At 48.0% G+C, this 17,150-nt stretch overlaps 1 protein-coding gene across 1 annotated transcript in view; it reads right to left on the reverse strand.

The window, feature by feature from the left end:
• Positions 1–7,104: 7,104 nt before the first annotated feature.
• The window catches only part of Slco2a1 (solute carrier organic anion transporter family member 2A1), an 81,541-nt gene continuing 71,495 nt past the window's right edge, over positions 7,105–17,150 (reverse strand). Inside the window, exons 12-14 of the mRNA XM_052187502.1 lie at positions 14,751–14,815; positions 12,236–12,359; positions 7,105–11,454 (exon numbers count right to left, since the gene is read on the reverse strand). Coding sequence (XP_052043462.1) covers positions 11,334–11,454; positions 12,236–12,359; positions 14,751–14,815 — 310 coding nt within the window. The 3' untranslated portion in view covers positions 7,105–11,333. The remainder of the gene's footprint in view (positions 11,455–12,235; positions 12,360–14,750; positions 14,816–17,150) is intronic.

Here is a 17,150-nt window from a genome sequence, read left to right on the forward strand (position 1 = left end):
AACAAAACTGATTTTGGAATACGTACTTTGCAAGTATAAAATTAAGCTATATAGTAATAATAATAATTAAGCTCTCATCTAATAAGTAAATACTGCACTCTGTTGAGGTGAGACAAATAGATAAAGATGTTTGGGGCTAAAGATCTACTAATTACAATATTTTCAGTTCCAAATGAGTTTCAAGCAATACAGGCTAGTTATTATAAAGTATGCCTAGTGTTACAACTTAATTGTTTTCTCCCTATGACAGCGGACTAAGAAAGCAAGGAAGAAATGTCACTTTTCTCTTAGATTTCAGTAAGAAAAAAAAAAATCAGACTTTTGGCTCGAGGCCATGTCTAGGGAAGTTCAGAGCAGGCGTTCCCTTGGAGCGCACTCATGGTGGACCTCATTCACACAGCTTCATAAATGGAGAGACAAACTGGTGCAAATTCCACAATGGAGAATGCACGCCAGTCAGGACATTTTTAACATGAAAACATTTCTTTCCGAAGTCTGAAGCATATTATTAATATAATAGAACCCTGAGTGCTGACTATAATCTGAGATCCATCAAAACGCCCAATTAAATAAACCTGTAGAAAATATTAGGTGTGAATTTGACTTCAAAGACGATTCTTTGTTTAATTCCTGGGCTTATGGGGGCAATTATTATAGTGTCCAACTGAGGCATATGCCTGGCATTGTAATGTTTTATATTAGGAAGTTCAAAACACAAAGTACAAGAGGTAAGAATGCATATGGGAATGAATTACGGCACAATGTATCCACCACGAGTTCAAGAAACTGAACATTGCTACAATCAACACCCCTTCTTCCTCCCAGCCACTAAAATTTCGTCCTCTGAATTTAACCTCTTCTATTTTGCATTTGTCTGCTTTTCGGGGAATCATTCTTGTGTTCTGTGTTTCAGTCTTCACACAACAAAACCCTTGCAAGATTTATCTGTGATGCTGAGTGTTCATGCATTGGCAACATTGTAACTAGTGTGATTAGGAGGGCTCAGCGCCCCGGGGGCTGGTGGTCCTTGGTTATATAAGAAAGCAGGTTGAGCAAGCCATGGGGAGCAAGCCAGTGAGCAGTGCCCTCCATGGCCTCTGCATCAGTTCCTGCCTCCAGGTTCCTGCCCTGACTTCCCTCCAGTGCTGCATCTCAATGAGAATCTCAAGGTGATTAACCCTTTCCTGCCCAAGTTGCTCTTTGCCCCAGTGTTTTATCACAGCAATAGAAACTCTAATAATGTGGTTCAATTTGATGCTTACTGCTACTTTGCTCTGTGTAGGAAACTATTTCTGAGCTTTTAGATTCTTTTTTTTTATCCAACAAATAAAAAGTTGAATGAGAACCTTCTTCCCATTCTTCGGACAACTGTAAACCGAGACAAGCAATCAAAATACCGCCGGGCGAATCCTTCAGACACTGTGATTACAAAAACCATTGAAGCGAAACAAGATTCTGTGTGTGACTCCTTCATCTCTGGTGGGTCACCAAGTCGCTGGGCAAACAAAAAAGCAAAACAAAACAAAAGGCAAAGAAAAGAATCAGCCCCCATTTTAATAAGCTCCTAAAAGAAGAATTTTGGCATTTGGGCTAGTACATCTGCATATCCATTAGAAGAACTAGGTACCACAGAGACTGGTGGATCATGTATGTGATCCCGAAATATACTTCTCAGGTGTTTCTTGGCTGCTCTTAAAACAAGACAAAGAGGGTAAGAGACCAAAGGAAGCTTCTTCCATAGGTAGAAGAGTGGTCAGTTGTGACCCCAACGCCACCTATTTCTCCAGTCCTTGTCTCATTACAACCTCAAAGCCTTAAGATGCTAGCATGGTCACCAGAACTTCCCTTCCACATCCAATACTATGGGAGGCTAAGAATGCATCTGGGTGCCAACTCCAGACCTGCCTCAAAATCCCTACCTTCAAGCCTGCAGGAGACCCTGAAGGGAGCCAGATCTGAAGGCTCTCTATTAACTACCTTAGGGTTTGCTGACTCTTGGTGACAAAGTGAATCAAATTCGCATCCCCTAGGTCAGTGGTTCTCAACCTTCCTGACTCTGTGACCCTTTCATACAGTTCCTCATGTTGTGGTGACCTCTGACCATAAAATTATTTTTGTTGCTACTTCAACTTCATAACTGTAATTCTGCTATGGTTATGAACTGTGATGTAAATATTTTTAGAGATTGAGGTTTGCCAAAGGGGTCATGACCTACAAGTTGAGAACCACTGTCCAAGGTATGTACACACACATATATATGTGTGTGTGTGTGTGCATGTATATGTATACACACACACACATATATGAATCATGATTCATCAGAAGATAATAACAGAGGATTGGGAACGAAGGTTAGTGACTGATTATTTGCCTCACATCTATCTGCAAGGCCTATGTTCAGTCCTAAACACCAGGGAAAATCGACAATAATGGGATCTGGAGCCTATACAGAACATCATAATGTCCAGGGTATATTAAAAAGAAGTAGACTGGCCAATAAAAATGGAAATGTGGCCAAAGTGCAGAAATCAAAGCAGCCAGGGTATGAGATGACCTAGATGTCTGCCTGAGCAGACAGAGAGTTGAAGGTAGCTATTATAAATAGTTCAAAGACCTTATAGTCTTTGAATACAATCTGAATTGGTAAACAGGGACTCAGCAGAGAGATTATGGGAGTGCTTAAAAAAAAAAAAAAGAAACAGTATTTTTAGACCCGAGAAACATAAAACGAAAATGAACATATGTGTGGGTGGTTGCGAGAGTATATTTACAGGGTGCTGAAGAAAACTATGAGCTTGAAGACAACTCATGGAAAGGGTGATCTGAGGATCGGCGAGAAGAAAAGGCGAAGGAGAAAGAGGACCAAGGATCTTCCGGATGTCTCAGGTCATCCGCAGTGAAAGCATCTAAAATATGAATTCCAAGACCATTTATAATATAATAGTTCAGTGAATACTAAGCGTGCTTCACTCTCCCCCAGAGAGCCCGTTACAGTTGGGGGCGCATGCGAGCTGGAGCAGAAAGCTTAGAGATCACAACTTCAATGGCAGCCGGAAGTAGAAAGAAAAGGATGCGGAAGTGGGGTGAGGCTGAAAAAATTACCTCCCCCAGGGCACTGCTTGCAGCGAGGCAGAGCCTTTCTACGCCCTACCCAGACAGCGCCACAGATCAGGGGTTCAAGCACATATTCAAGTACATCAGCCCGTGCCCGATACCACAGCAATCTAGGAACACATAGGTTTATCCAAACAAGTTGACAGAACACTGTGAATGTGTGGATATGGAAGCATGCCGCGCAAACCTCAATACATTTCTTTTTGGAAAGACCAAAGTTTTAAGAGACTTCTGCATCACTGGTGAGTGAGATGCTGAGCTGTTCAACTTTGGGAAAAGTTAATCTTTCATAGCCTGTGAGCTATCAACTTTTTTTTTTTTTTAAGTTCTGGACATGTCTCCAACAGAAATGAAAACTCACAAAAACTCATTCATAAATCTTCATAGCAATTTCATTCATCATAATAAAATATGGCACGACATCTAAATAACCTGATGGATAGATAGATACAGAATTTGTGGCATATTCAACCAAGAGAGTTCCACGGAACAATACAAAAGAATAAACATTCACAGCTATAAGCAATGGATTTCAAAAATACTAGGAGGGATTGCATGATACCATTCACATGCAACTTTCAAATGAGTTAGGTTAACTCAGAGTGGGGAAAAGCTCCTCCTCACTGGAGCGGGGTGGGGTGGGAAAATGGGCATAGACTGTACTCAAACCAACATAGTTTCTGAGAGTTACACTGTTCTACACTTAAATGGCAATGGCGGTTGTAGTCTCATATACATTTATCAAAATGCACTGAACGGTAAGCAGATTTTTAAAATGATTTTAGTCGTACATTGCCAGGAAAGAGCTTTAAAAATACGTTTTTGTCTTGTTTGTAAACTTTTGGCCTGATCACTTAAGGCTGGAATGCCAATGCGTGACATAGAGAAGTCCTAGAAGAGAGACTTAAGGCAAGAGGTGGAGAATCCAGTTTCCCCTGCATCGGGATGCAAGTGTCTTCTTTTTATTTATTTATTAAATGTAAGTACAGTGTAGCTGCCCTCATTCACTCCAGAAGAAGGTGACAGATCTCATCATGAATGGTTGTGAGCCACCATGTGGTTGCTGGGATTTGAACTCAGGACCTTCAGAAGAGCAGTCAGTGCTCATAACCGCTGAGCCATCTCTCCAGCCCCGCAAGTGTCTTCTTATTGCGGCTTTTTCAAGCTCTGACGCACCTGGAATTGATTAGCCAATGGGGAGCGGGGAGGGGCAGTTTATGTGTTTCCTGGCTACTTCTGCCCTTGCTTCCAAGGAGCAAGAGCTTTGTTAGTTTTGTTTATCCTGCCCCTAGACCTCTAGAGCCCAGTCATTTTCAGGATGCCCTAGAAGGTGACAGGGGCACAGGGACCTTTTCTGAAGATGGGCAGTGCCTGCGATTATGAGAGATTTCTTTCAGAGGCAAGTTCCTGAGGCCCAAGAGGTACACCGATAAATACTGCAGACCTAGAAGGTGGAGGCGGAAGGTGACTGAGTGCCCTGCAGCCACTGAATGCTTTGTAAGATCAGGGCGAGGCTGACAGCACCTGGATGGGAGGGGCCCCACAATGGAGCCAGTGACCACCCTGCCTATGCCAGCTCGCAGAGCCTGGGAGCGCCCACAGGGGTGAGAGTGCTTGGGTGTGGAGTCTGCAGTGTTAAAGGGCAGCGGTGTGTTTGAGGGGTGCCCTTCGCTGAGAGCAGCCTGACCTCAGGAACACCCTTTCTGCAAGATGCAAGCGGGGATCCCCGCGGTGGCGCTGTCTCATTGCGGCCCTGGTGAGCAGCGCCGCCTAGTGGCGGACTACGACGGCAGTGCCCTGGAGCGCGGGTCACGCTGCAAGAATAAGGCCTGGACACTGCTCCCTGCTGGAAGCCAGACCAGTTGCACTCCAAGCTCCCCGTCTGGTAATTGCATCTCACTAGAAGCACGAAAGAGCGAAGGGCTTGGCGGTCTCTGATCTTCGATACACTCTCGACTTCTGGAGCTGTTCTGGAATTCCAAGTGCCTTTTTCCAGTATGGGCCCAGGAGAGAGTCATTTCGAGTCACCCCACCCCACCCCCACCCTCCAACAAACACCTCCATTTTTCTTCTGTAAGCTGGTGTTTGTGAAGATGAAGAATATGCAGTCAAATGCGTGTCCCTACCTGAGACCTCTAAGGTCACTCTTAGAGGGTTGGGGGCTGTGTGCATTTTAAATGCTGTATTGAGAGACCCACAGTGCAAAGAGAAGTTTAAGAGCCTGAACAGAAGACCTATTCAAATAAGCTACGCTGTTTGACTTTCAATTACACCCCTGGGGCTCCAGCTCCCAGAGAGAGAGAGAGAGAGAGAGAGAGAGAGAGAGAGAGAGAGAGAGAGAGAGAGAGAGAGAGAGAAAGAAGAAGAAGAAGAAGAAGGAGGAGGAGGAGGAGGAGGAGGAGGAGAAGGAGAAGGAGGAGGAGGAGGAGTAGAAGGAGAAGAAGGAGAAGGGGGAGGAGGAGGAGAAGGAGAAGAAGGAGAAGAAGGAGAAGAAGGAGGAGGAGGAGGAGCAGGAGGAGGGTGGAGGAGGAAGAGGAGGAGGTATAGTGGAGCCAATTTTGGCTGAAGCAAGGGAGGGAGGCTACTCCAGAAGCAAGCTGCCCAGGGGGGTGGCTCTTCTGTTCTCTGGGGTGTAGCAGTTCCCGCTCAGGGCCCCAGGGTTGTATTTTGAGATAGAAATGTCCTCTTGGGACTGGTTGACTGGCCTCTAAGGCCATTCCCTAGGCTTCGAATGGGCAGAGAACCAGGCTGGTACCAATCTTCATGACTTGGCCTAAGCCAGCCCCAAAGGAGTCCTGAGAGGCTGCTTAAGTCTAGACCCTAGCCTTCTGGCTGTAGCTCTGTTCTCCTTCAGGTGCCCCCTCCACCCCCACCAGTGAATTCTCAGAATGTGCTCAAGTTTTCTTGCCTTCCTACCTTTGTTCACAACTTGGCTGTTCTCTCTCTCTGCCTACACTTCTGACCTTGAAATCAGCCCGAGCCCTTTCTCTGATTTCCCAACTGAATTCACAGAACTTGGGTCAAGTTCCTAACCTTGCTCAAAGCATACACCCTGCAAAGTCAGGAAATGTGTCATGTCTGGCCCTTGCACACACCAGCTACCAAACAAACAAAGTGTGATTGACAAGTGGAGGGGACCTCATTTATCTATCTATAGGATGTGATAGTCACGATGGCCTCACCATTCAGGAAGAAGCTCAGAGTGAGACTCCTCCCCTGGAGATAAGCTCCTTCCCTTGGGGGACATGTTCAGTCTCCAGCACCCCCCCCCCCCAGCTCCTCAGCCTTCTCATCCTTTGCCTAAGTCCTTGTCAATTAAAGAGAACCATTTTCCAACCCTGCATCTCTAAGCCTCTAAGCCATCAGCGCTGCCTCTTCTGGGCCTGTCTTCTCCACTTTTCCATCCCTAAGGCAGCCTTGGCCCTGCTGAGATATCATATTTTCATCTCTGGGGACCTGCTGTGGATGCTTCCTTCTTCTGGCGGTACTCGTCCCTCTTCCAACAGCCTGACAAGACTAATTAAAGGGTCTCAGAGAGCATATTGGTTCACCTAGAATCACTCCTCATCATGGAAGATTCTAGCATTTGCCTAAGACTGCGCCTCTCCTCTCTGAGCACAGAGGATTGTATTTCTCCACCTGTACAGCAGTTAGATAGCGCCATGAGGCTAGTTCTGGCCAAGAGGCTGAGAACAGAAAGCCTCTGTGCTCCTTTTGGCCTAAAGACTTGCTTCCCATGGCGAGACCTTCTTACTTTTCTTCCCTCCCTCATTAATTGTGGATTGATGAAACAGAGGATCCTCAAGTCCAAATAGTTGGCATTCTGAACCTCCCTTGGAAGCCACTGCCCTGGAGAGTCACCCAAACAAGCCCTGGGCTTTGTGCAAACAAGAGATAGATGTGTGTAGTATCATGTGACTGGAGCCTCACCAAGCCTATTCTGTATGGTTTGAGGAGTTCAGTAAATAAATGCGTGGCTTGGCAAACGGCAGCGATCTATGTACGTTTTATTATTGTTATCAAAGTGTATCTATCAGGTGCCTAGGGCGCAGGGACTTTAGCAAGGTAGAGAGAGAGAGCCCTGTGTCCTGTGGCCGCCTTACAGGGCTGGGAATGGGTGTGGAGCAGGGCATTGTCACGAGAGAAAGCCTGTCTCTCATTAATGATTTGCCAAGGGCTTGCCCAGAACCTGTTTGCATATTTAATCACCGATGAAAGGTTAACGAATTTGGCCCTTTTGGCAGGTGCTGGGCATTTTGCCTTCCAATGTTTAGTTCCTGTGGCTGGGAAAGATAGGATTTTATTTTTCTCGATTTGCAAAGATCCCCCCCCCCCCCACACACACACATACACATACCGCTGCTAATCTCTCTGGGAAGCTGTAATACAATATTTTACTATCGAGTTGACAGTAATTTGGGACCCGACTTAGCTACATCTCTCCATCTTTGAAAGTGTTGAAGGCAAATACAGCATGGTTTTGTTTCTTAAGCGAGAACATGAGAACCGGTTACCAGATGGGACATTCCCCCAAGGTCTGTGTGCCTCATTCTCATAGCTCTGCTTCTCCAAGTCCTCTCCTCTCTGCCCCTTTTCTCCACGTCTGTTCTTTACCTTGTGGTGCCCAGAGGGATCACTGAATCTTGTTTGATGAGTAGTTACGATGTTCTTGGAAACTTGACTAGAATGTAGGTAATTGAAATATCACCTGATCTCCCAACCTCTATCACCTAACCTACACCACCCGGAAAGAGATCCCTCCACTTCTCTCTCACAAGTCAATGAACTTCAGTGGGAAAAGAGGGGGCCTTCTCACTACCCAAGACTCTCCCTAACTTCAGAATGGTTTAAAAGGAGAGAGGGGCTTGGGGCAGCCAGAAAGACCTGGGCTTTCTCTGAAAGCTCTCTCCTGCCTGCTTCCTTGATTTTTGAGTTCTTTTTTTTTTTCCTTTTCTTTTCTTCTTTCCTTTCTTTTCCTCCCCCACTCTTCCTTTTTTTTTTTTATTGAGACAAGGTCTTACTATGTAGCCCTGGCTGCCCTGGAACTGATCATGTAGACCAAGCTGGCCTCAAACTCTCACAGATCCAGTTGCCTCTGCCTCCCAAGTGCTGGGATTAAAGGTGTGCTCCACATGCCCAGGATTCTTTATTTTCAAATGGATTAGTGTGGCTCCTATTATAGGCTGTGATGGAGATCCTGCCAGAGGCTTTGGACCAAAGTATACTTGATAGACATCCCTCTCTTCCAAAGGATGGCAAACCCTTCATTTTCTGGTTCATTTGTTCCCTCTTTGTGAGACTGGATGGTGCAAGAAAGATTGGGGTGGCAAAGAGGGAAGGGTTTCCTAGGTTGGGCGGGGCAGCAGATGATGATCTAGATAGCTATATCATTCTATGGTTGTGTCCAGAAATGGGACTCTGCCCCTGAGTCAGACGCTACAGGCTTTCTAGACTCTTAGAGAAGCAAGGAGAAGAGACCAAAGACCTACTGTGGCCTTCTTTAATGTAAAGGTACCTTTGGTTGTTAGTCCTCAGGGTCAATTGGACTGGATTTGGCTCTATGCATGGGTGACCCATATCACACAGAGCTTTCTGGATCCCTTTTATAGTCACAGAAAGGGACTTAGGCTTTGTGAAGGGTGTTCCTGCATTTTTTAAAAGTGTCTATGTACACCTGCACGCCAGAAGAGGGCAACACATCCCATTATAGATGGTGTGAGCCACCATGTGGTTGCTGGGAATTGAACTCAGGATCTCTGGAAGAGCAACCAGTGCTCTTAACCACTGAGCCATCTCTCCAGCCCGGGGGTTCCTGTATTTTAACCTTTGGCATTTGAGAGGCAAGATTTGCCGGATAGCAGTAAATGATCAGTTATGGCTGTGGTATTCATGAATATAGTGTTTGTGACTGAGCCCACTTCTGGATATGAACTCAGGGACAGTGACTGGGCCTCCCAAGAGCCCATTCCCATGAGTCTTTGACATTGGTCTGAACAGAAGGCACCGGGCCCCACACAGCCACCAGCAATGCCTGGTGGCTTGAGAGTGAGTGACATGGCCTCTAGTGCCCTTGGCTACAGGCCTCTAAAGGTTGGAGCACGGCCACTTCTTCATCTAGAAGGCACAGATTCTGTCTGCTCTCCGATAGGCCCGCGGCATCACAAACTCACAACCAACTTACATCCATCACCGGATTATAATATATTAACAGCAATATAATAGAAGAAAGGCTTGCGGGGATAGCCAATGTCCCAGAAACGGAAGGTTGGCATTCATGGTTCGCGAGGTTGGCTGAAGGCTGTGCCTCCAGACTTTGGTTAAATTGCAGTGAGTAAGCCCAGGGTTAGTCGCAGAGAGTCATGTTCCAAGCAGAACCGGCGCACATGCCGAAACTGGCCCGTGAGGTTGTGTGGAGCCTCCTTAATAAGATCTGTGGAAATGAGCCCGGCGGCTTCAGAAAGAACACTGCCAGTAACGAAGGCTCCATGAAGGCTCCAGTCTCACAGGGGCTTTGCCACGCCGACATAAACCATTTGGCTTCTCACCATATAAGGCATTTCTGAAAGGCACTTAAATGTTACACAGGGCAATGTCAATTGCCTAGCTGCTTCAGGGACGCGGTGAGCCGGCTCTCCATCTCAGGCACGCAGTCAGTCTCGTGGAGCCCTAAAGGATATGCATGGGTGGCCAGGCCGGGATCTTTTCCGCCAATCTTCGGTACTCGATATGCTTGGCAAGTATGTGAGTGTGCCCTTCCTGCCCACTGAGCGGCCTCTGGGAGGAAGCCCTAGATGAATGGAGGTAAGGTTCTCAGGAAAGCTCTCAGAGAACCAAACACTATCCCTGCCAAGCACCAAGCACCAAGCCAGCCTCTGGTGATCAGAATCGTTGGTGAAAGGCCTCATTCCTGGGCCTCTGCCTTTGTCTCTCCACTGCCCAGCAGCAGCGGTGGCTCCCAGCCCAGGCCCCCAGAAGGAGCCCACCTCCACCCAGAGGTAGTGAGGAGAAGCTGAGAAACTGCCAGTGAAGACAATGTGTTTGCAAGTGAGTCAACCCGACTGCCCTCTTTGTGGGCTGCAGTTTGCCATCTAGCACAGTGACAGGTGGCATCCGCTCTGCTCCCTCTCGGGAGGCCCCTCTTTCCTCCTCTGCACATGAGCTGAGGTCCAGACAGAGAATCCCATGTGAGGCCATTCTTCTGTCTCTGGGGCATGGGAGTCGTTTGTGTCTCTGAACGGGGAAGGCCTTGTCTCCACTGTGAGGGTGGGAGACTGGACCCTTCATATGTGAGCTCCTTGTGGCTCTGTTGGTTTGAAAGGCTAAAGGAAACATGCTGACAGGAAGGTAGGCCTCAGGATCCTATGAACAGCGTTTGGATGACCTAGCCTTGTTGGGTCCTTTGTTCTTGCTCTGACACCAGGGTATGGTATATAGAGAGGGCTAGGCTATATATATATATATATATATATATATATATATATATATATATATATATATCCCAAAATGTCAGCCTTGAGGGCAGAAAGTAGGAAAGTAAGGGGAGACAGTCCCTCCTGGGTTCCATGCTAGACTGAATCCAGATGAAAAGCGTCCACGGCCAGCTCCCTGAGCCCAGTGGTAGCTGATAAGAAACCAACCACCCGCACCTCCTCTGCCTCTCTGCTGGGTGTGGTGTGGGTAGAAGCAGAGGAGAGCTGGGCTGCCCGGCACAGAAGGAACGCAAGGCTCTCTTTTCTCACTGCACTTAAGTATTCCTGAGAGACAGGTGAGGACAGAGGCTGCCTTAGTATGGGCATCTTGTTGGAGGACCCAGTGCTGAGGGGAGCCTGCCTATGTTGGGGATCCCTTCCGAGGACTTTGAGAAACTCGACTTTCCTGCCCAGTGCTCATTCAGTTCAGTACACGTCAGGCCCTAAGAACCATGGGGGAGACTTTAGGAGGAAGAGGCGGCTGAGTGAACACACACATACTCTCTGTCTCTCTTTCTCTCTCTGTCTTTCTGTCTCGTGTGTGTGTGTGTGTGTGTGTGTGTGTGTGTGTGTATGTGTGTGTGTGTGTGTGTGTGTGTGTGTGTGAGAGAGAGAGAGAGAGAGAGAGAGAGAGAGAGAGAGAGAGAGAGAGAAGAGAGAGGAGGAAGGCATGTTAACATTAGTTAATACAGGTAGGTGTGGAGGGGTAGGATCCAGTCTCTGGGGCAGGGCAGTAGTCCCAGCTGAGGGTCAGATGAGGCCTGAGGTGTTCTCCTGCAGGCTATATTCCCTGTTCTTCTTCACCCTCCAGCTGATAAAGAAGAGCAGCAGCGTGCCCAAGGCCTTGTAGATCACCTGTAGGCCCAGGTACCTACGAGGCAGGAAGAGACAGGTATGGTGAGACTCAGGGGCAGAGGGAAGATGAACGTTTTCACAGTGGCCTAGGAGCTGTGAAGATCGTTATAGTGAGCTGTCACCTCCCAGGTGGTCACACGATGGATGGACACATGACACTAGTGATCCTCTGCTCTCCAGTGGCATCACTGATGGCCACAGGTGACACTACTATCCCAGCTGTCTCCAAAGGGTTTGTATCTTTCAGCTGCCTCCCTGCTGGCCTTCTCTATCCTTCCTCAGTCTTTCCAGACCCTGCAAGGCCACCTTCTCCACCATTTCTAGATGACAGAACTGCACGACAGAGGAGATGGCTGGAGCTGGCTCATTGACACAGGTGGGACTCCCTTCCTTGGACCTCCGCTGGGTGCCATGCTGTGTTCCCCTCTCTCTGAGTGGTGAAGATTGCCTGGTATCTTTCCATACTCACAATATCTCTCAGGCCAAAGGTAAAGGCCCCCCTTTACCTTTGGGGACCATTGTCTGCTGCTATGAGTAGGCTCATGAGGGACAGTACCTTGGGGGATACCTCAATGCACACCCTGTGTCTCCTCACCTGAATGGCTCCTTATAGGTCCCCAAATGGTAGCCTCTGCTCTCTGTCCACAGCAGAAGCTATGGAGACATTCCTCCTATCTTGTCCCTTGGAAACCTGACAGTCCCCACCACATCCACAAAGTTAAAAACATGACTTTTTCCCCCCGTGCTGGGACCACAGGCCTAGTCTCCTAGACACCTGTATGCGTAGGAGCCCTCACCTGTTTCGGAGAGCATCGTTGTCATAATACGCACAGGCCCCTCGTCTCCCTGAGCATAGGTAGTTCCACCGGATACAGGAGGAATCGATGAGGAGGCCGTAAAGGGAAGGAGCCGGCAGCCAGGCTGGCAACAATGGGAAAGAGCATTCAGGGCGTCTGGACGAGACGTGGCTCTGCAGTCAGAGATGCCCGAGTCCCTTCCCCCAATAGCACAGTCCATACATTGCCCTCGGAATCACAGAGACATGGGACAGCACACAGCTGCAGGGACATTTGGGTCCCTTTTCACCAGAGGGCTTAGGAGATAAAGGGGAACCCTTTCAGGGCAGAATGAATCACAGGGTCAACCTGGTGTCAGCTCAGACACACTGCACAGTTCTCAGGCTCAAGACTGGCTGGCCCCAAGTAGAAATTCCATCTCGAGAGTGCTAATGTCCCCAAGTTCTCCCACAGCCTCTGTGGGTGGCTGAATTCACTGTAATGAAGAGCAAGTGAGCGAGAGGACCCAAGGGTTCACTGAACTCTGTTTCACTGAAGTTTAAATCCCATGCTCTTCTCCCACTCCAACGTACCTCACTAGATCAGACAACACCCTTTGGAGACCTTTAATACCCCATCTTGCTCAGAACACAGGCTGCCACAACATCCCAGCACCTGAACGTTAAGATGAAGAAGTCCAGCAGGCACCACACTTTACTGGGTGCTGAATATTTTAGATGCCCACTGCCCAACCCCACCAAACTCTGTGGTGCTAGCCAAGTTGTGAGCACCCAGTGGGTCAGGGTGGACTTGTCTAGCAGCCAGTGGGTCAGGGTGGACTTGTCCAGGATTTACATCGCAGATGAGCCATCCCATTCTCAGAAACACGGTGCTGAAAACACCTGACTATTTAGCACCCTGTGAGTTCTTGTTTCTGGAAGAAAGAGGCAATCCAGCCCTGTTCCCTACCTACCTACATCGCAAACTCCCAAGGGCAGCCTCTCAGCCCCTGCTCACTTTCCGGTTTCCAGGTGAACAGTGGCTGAAAGCTGGTCCTAGTGACACATCCCTAAATAGAAAAGAAACCAAAGAGAGTTTTCGCCACATCTCAGTGGGTGGCTGTGAACCTGCTGCGGTTTATAAATAGGCGATCTTTTCATCGAACCCAGAGTGAAGCTGTGCTCTTAAGTGGATTTCCTCCAGGCCGGGCTTTTCTGACTATGGCCCCATATAGTTATCCGAGCTCAGGTGGAAAAGAGAAGGCAACCAGTGCTTGGAGCACGGGGACAGAGAGGCCATTCTCTAGGCCACCGATAGAAGCAGGGTGGACTCTTTCCCTGCCACAGCATTGGAGGAAGTTATAGACCAGCTATGGATGGTAAGTCATAAATAAATACAAGGAGCTGTGCTAACGAAATAGCCTCAACCTGGACAAGATACCCTGTGTCCCCTGTGTGGCCCAGGAATGTGGCTGTTGTCATTTAGAGGGTTGAGGGCCCTTCAGAATTTAGAGACTTCATTATAGGACAAATGGCTCGAGGCTGACAAACTCCATTGAAAATGTTGGCTCAGACCCTGCGTAGGCTCCTGCCCACCTGACTTCAGTAGGGATGATGACACATGCTGGAAGGCTAACAGAAGTCACAGCAGGGCAAGATGTGACCTGCACCCTGTATAATGCTGCAGAGGTTTTCAGTGGTTAAGGTAGGAAGGCACACATTGATAGTAACTTAAGTCTTTCTGCCCGGAACCTCCACATCTTTACCCCTAAAATTCTTAGTACAAAGATCCTCTGTTAAATTCAATCGCTATACTTCTGTTCATCCGTCAAAGCAAGACCTCCATATTAGTGCTTAGGGTTCAGTCTAATACATGAATATGTCAAGGGTGTCAAAGGGCGACCAGAGTTGGCGGGCTGGGGAAGAAGCTACTATGTGTCCCCTCACCCTGCAGTCCCTGTGCTCAAGGAACCAGATGCCTCCTGTTCCCGGGGGAGTTCTCTCTCCCTGTTGGTCTCTGCTGATCACATGTATGTACAGCTTGAGTGTTTTGAGTGTTGAGGGGGACCCAGGCTACTTGAGGACAGACAGGGTTTGGAGGCAGAGGATCCCCCAACAGCAGAGACATTTGCTGAACTGTGGCAGAGGACTGAAGTTTGGAAAATGGGAGGGAAGCCAGGGTTCAGCTGAGAAACTGTTCTGTCTAGGGCAGGAATGCAAGGCCTTGTTTCCTAGGGCGGATTCTTGGAGAAAGATTTAAAAATACCTGCCTTTAACTCTGTATTCAGCACTCTCAGCTATGACCTTTTCTTTTTCTTACATAATTTAAATTTGGCTTGAACGCTGTAGACAGAATCTTTCCCGATCTCGAGCAATCAGGCAAACTGTCATTTGTCAGGGTTTGGTTATTCTTGCTGTTAGGAATATACAGCCAAGATGAACCAGGCCTTCTCCCAACCCTGCCCTGCCACACACAGCTTTTTGATGCCCAACAATCCAGGGCCTCTACTTCAGAAGGAAGCTCTTAAATTACCTACCCAGCAAACGCATCAACAAGAACTGAACTCCAATGGCAAATGACTTTTCTTCCTGGTTCACCACACTGAAAAGGAAAACAGGAAGTTAGCACCAGGAGGACTCTGGGCTGCAGCATCACCTGGAGGGTCTGAGGTGCCGAGAATATAAAGACTCAGAGAGGGTCAGAACTGGTCCTCATGGAGTCTGACCAGGCACATGGATGATGAGAGTTATTTGCTGAATGCGCATTGTACCCATCGTTCTCAAAGCGCTGTTGCTGGATCAGAGGCATCACCCAGGCTACGTTCAAAATACAGATTCTGAGGCTGGCATCCATTAAAAAATGTGGATATTCCAGAAGAGTCGGATGAAAACCTGAGTTTGAGTATATATGCAAACCAATAGTCTGCCTTGTTTTCAGGACTGTCCAGAGACTTCTTGGAGAGAAAGCAGGCAAGAGAGGCCAAGTAGAAAGGAATTTCTGGCTGGAAGCTTAGACAGCAGGTCTGAACAACACCCACAGAATATCTTGTACCAGGAAAAGAGGGCCCCGGGCTATCGGCTTCTGTTCGGATCTGAAACAATTCCTTGCCCTGGGCCAGCTTTGTAAGGTGTGACTTGAGCAGCTGCATCGGATGCCACTGTCAGAGAGGCCCAGCTTTGGCTTAGATAAGTCTTGGGGTTCTTACTGATTCAAAGTCAAAGGCTTTCTAGTTTCATTTGCATTGGATCCTATGGATTCCGTACATGATCCTGTTTTCTACCTTTCCTCCTTCGAGAGGGGACGGCAAAGCCAGGTAGAGAGGTTCAGCTCTCCCTAGAGAGCTGCCACCTCAACTGGAGAGTAGAAAGGGGGGAGAGGTTGGCATCTCAGACACAGGGCGAGGAGCTCAGAGGAGTGGTAGAAGCGCCTGCTGTGTGACCAGATTCCGGCTTCTCCACACTTTCACCACACATACTCCTGGGTGGGTGATTATCATTTGGAAGAGATTTTGGAGTTGAGGACAGAGTGGAAGAGAACTCGAAAGTGACCTCCAAGCCACTGCACTTTTTCTTATAACCATTGCCAAAGTTAGTCAGCATCTGAGCAATATCCCCAGAGGGACAACCCAGTGAAGAGAGGCTCTTTGGAGTTCAAGTAGGAGAAAGAGGGACCATCTGGGATCTCCCAGTGGACAGTGCCTGGAATCCCAACTGAATGGATGCACTTTCCCTCTGTATCAGTTTGTCTCCAATGGCCCGATCCATACTGGATGCCTGCGATGGCTGAACTTCATTGCCAACTAATGGATCTGGAATCACCTGGGAAACAAACCTCTTGGTGTATCCATGAGGATGTATCCTGAGGGGTTTGACTGCATTGGGAGGATGTATCCCTGAATGTTCATGGTACTATTTAATAGTTTGGGGGTCTGGGATGAATGGAAAGAGACCAGACTTGGATAGAGTAAAATACATACGCTAAGCAAGTGCTCTGTGACTAAGTTACATTCTTGACGTAACATCTGGTCCTTCCCCATTGCTTAACTTCTGGGGAAATGGGTCTTAACCAATATGGAGAACACCAGCCCCCATCTCTTTTTTGAGGTAGGGCAGTGGTCCTTAACCTTCCTAATGTTGCAACCCTTTAATACGGTTCCTCATGTTGTGGTGACTTCCCTCTCCAAACCACTACGTTAAATTATTTTGTTGCTACTTCCTAAATGTAATTTTGCTAGTTATGAATTGTAATGTAAATTCTGTGTTTTCTGATGGTCTAGTAGGTGACCCCTGTGAAGGGTTGTTCAACCCTCAAAGGGATTGTCACCCATACATCGAGAACCTCATGGGGTAGGGTCTCATGTTGCTTAGGCTGGCCTGTAACTTATTATAGAGGCAAAGAAGACCCCAAACTCCTGGTTCTCCTGCTCCCAAGCACTAGCTCTATAGGAGACCCTACCATGCCCAGCAGAGGAGCTTCTGTTTACAAAGCAATTGACCCTTTGATTGATTGAGTGTAATGCAGACACTCGCACTTGGAGGTGGGTATTACTGTCTTTCTTTCATAGTCAAGGAAACTGAAGTGCAGGAGATCAGGCAGCACCCAAGACACTCAGGTAGAGACTTTTAATCTGACAGGGAGTTTCCAACCTTTGTGTTTCTCCTCTGCTTTCAGTGGAAGCTGATGGGTATGGACTGGAGGGAGGTCAGAGAGGCAGGCAGGGGGTGGTTAGGTGAACGTGGGTGAGATTCCTTCCTTCCTTCCTTCCTTCCTTCCTTCCTTCCTTCCTTCCTTCCTTCCTTCCTTCCTTCCTTCCTTCCTTCCTCCCTCCCTCTCTCCTTCCCTCCCCCTCCCTCCCTCCCCTCCCCCTCCCCTTCCCCTCCCCCCTCTTTCTTTCTTTTTCCTTTTTGGTAGAATGAGGTGAGGGAGAGGCTCTCTC

This window comes from Apodemus sylvaticus, chromosome 7 (assembly GCF_947179515.1).
Source record: "Apodemus sylvaticus chromosome 7, mApoSyl1.1, whole genome shotgun sequence".
In the NCBI taxonomy this organism is placed as follows: Eukaryota; Metazoa; Chordata; class Mammalia; order Rodentia; family Muridae; genus Apodemus; species Apodemus sylvaticus.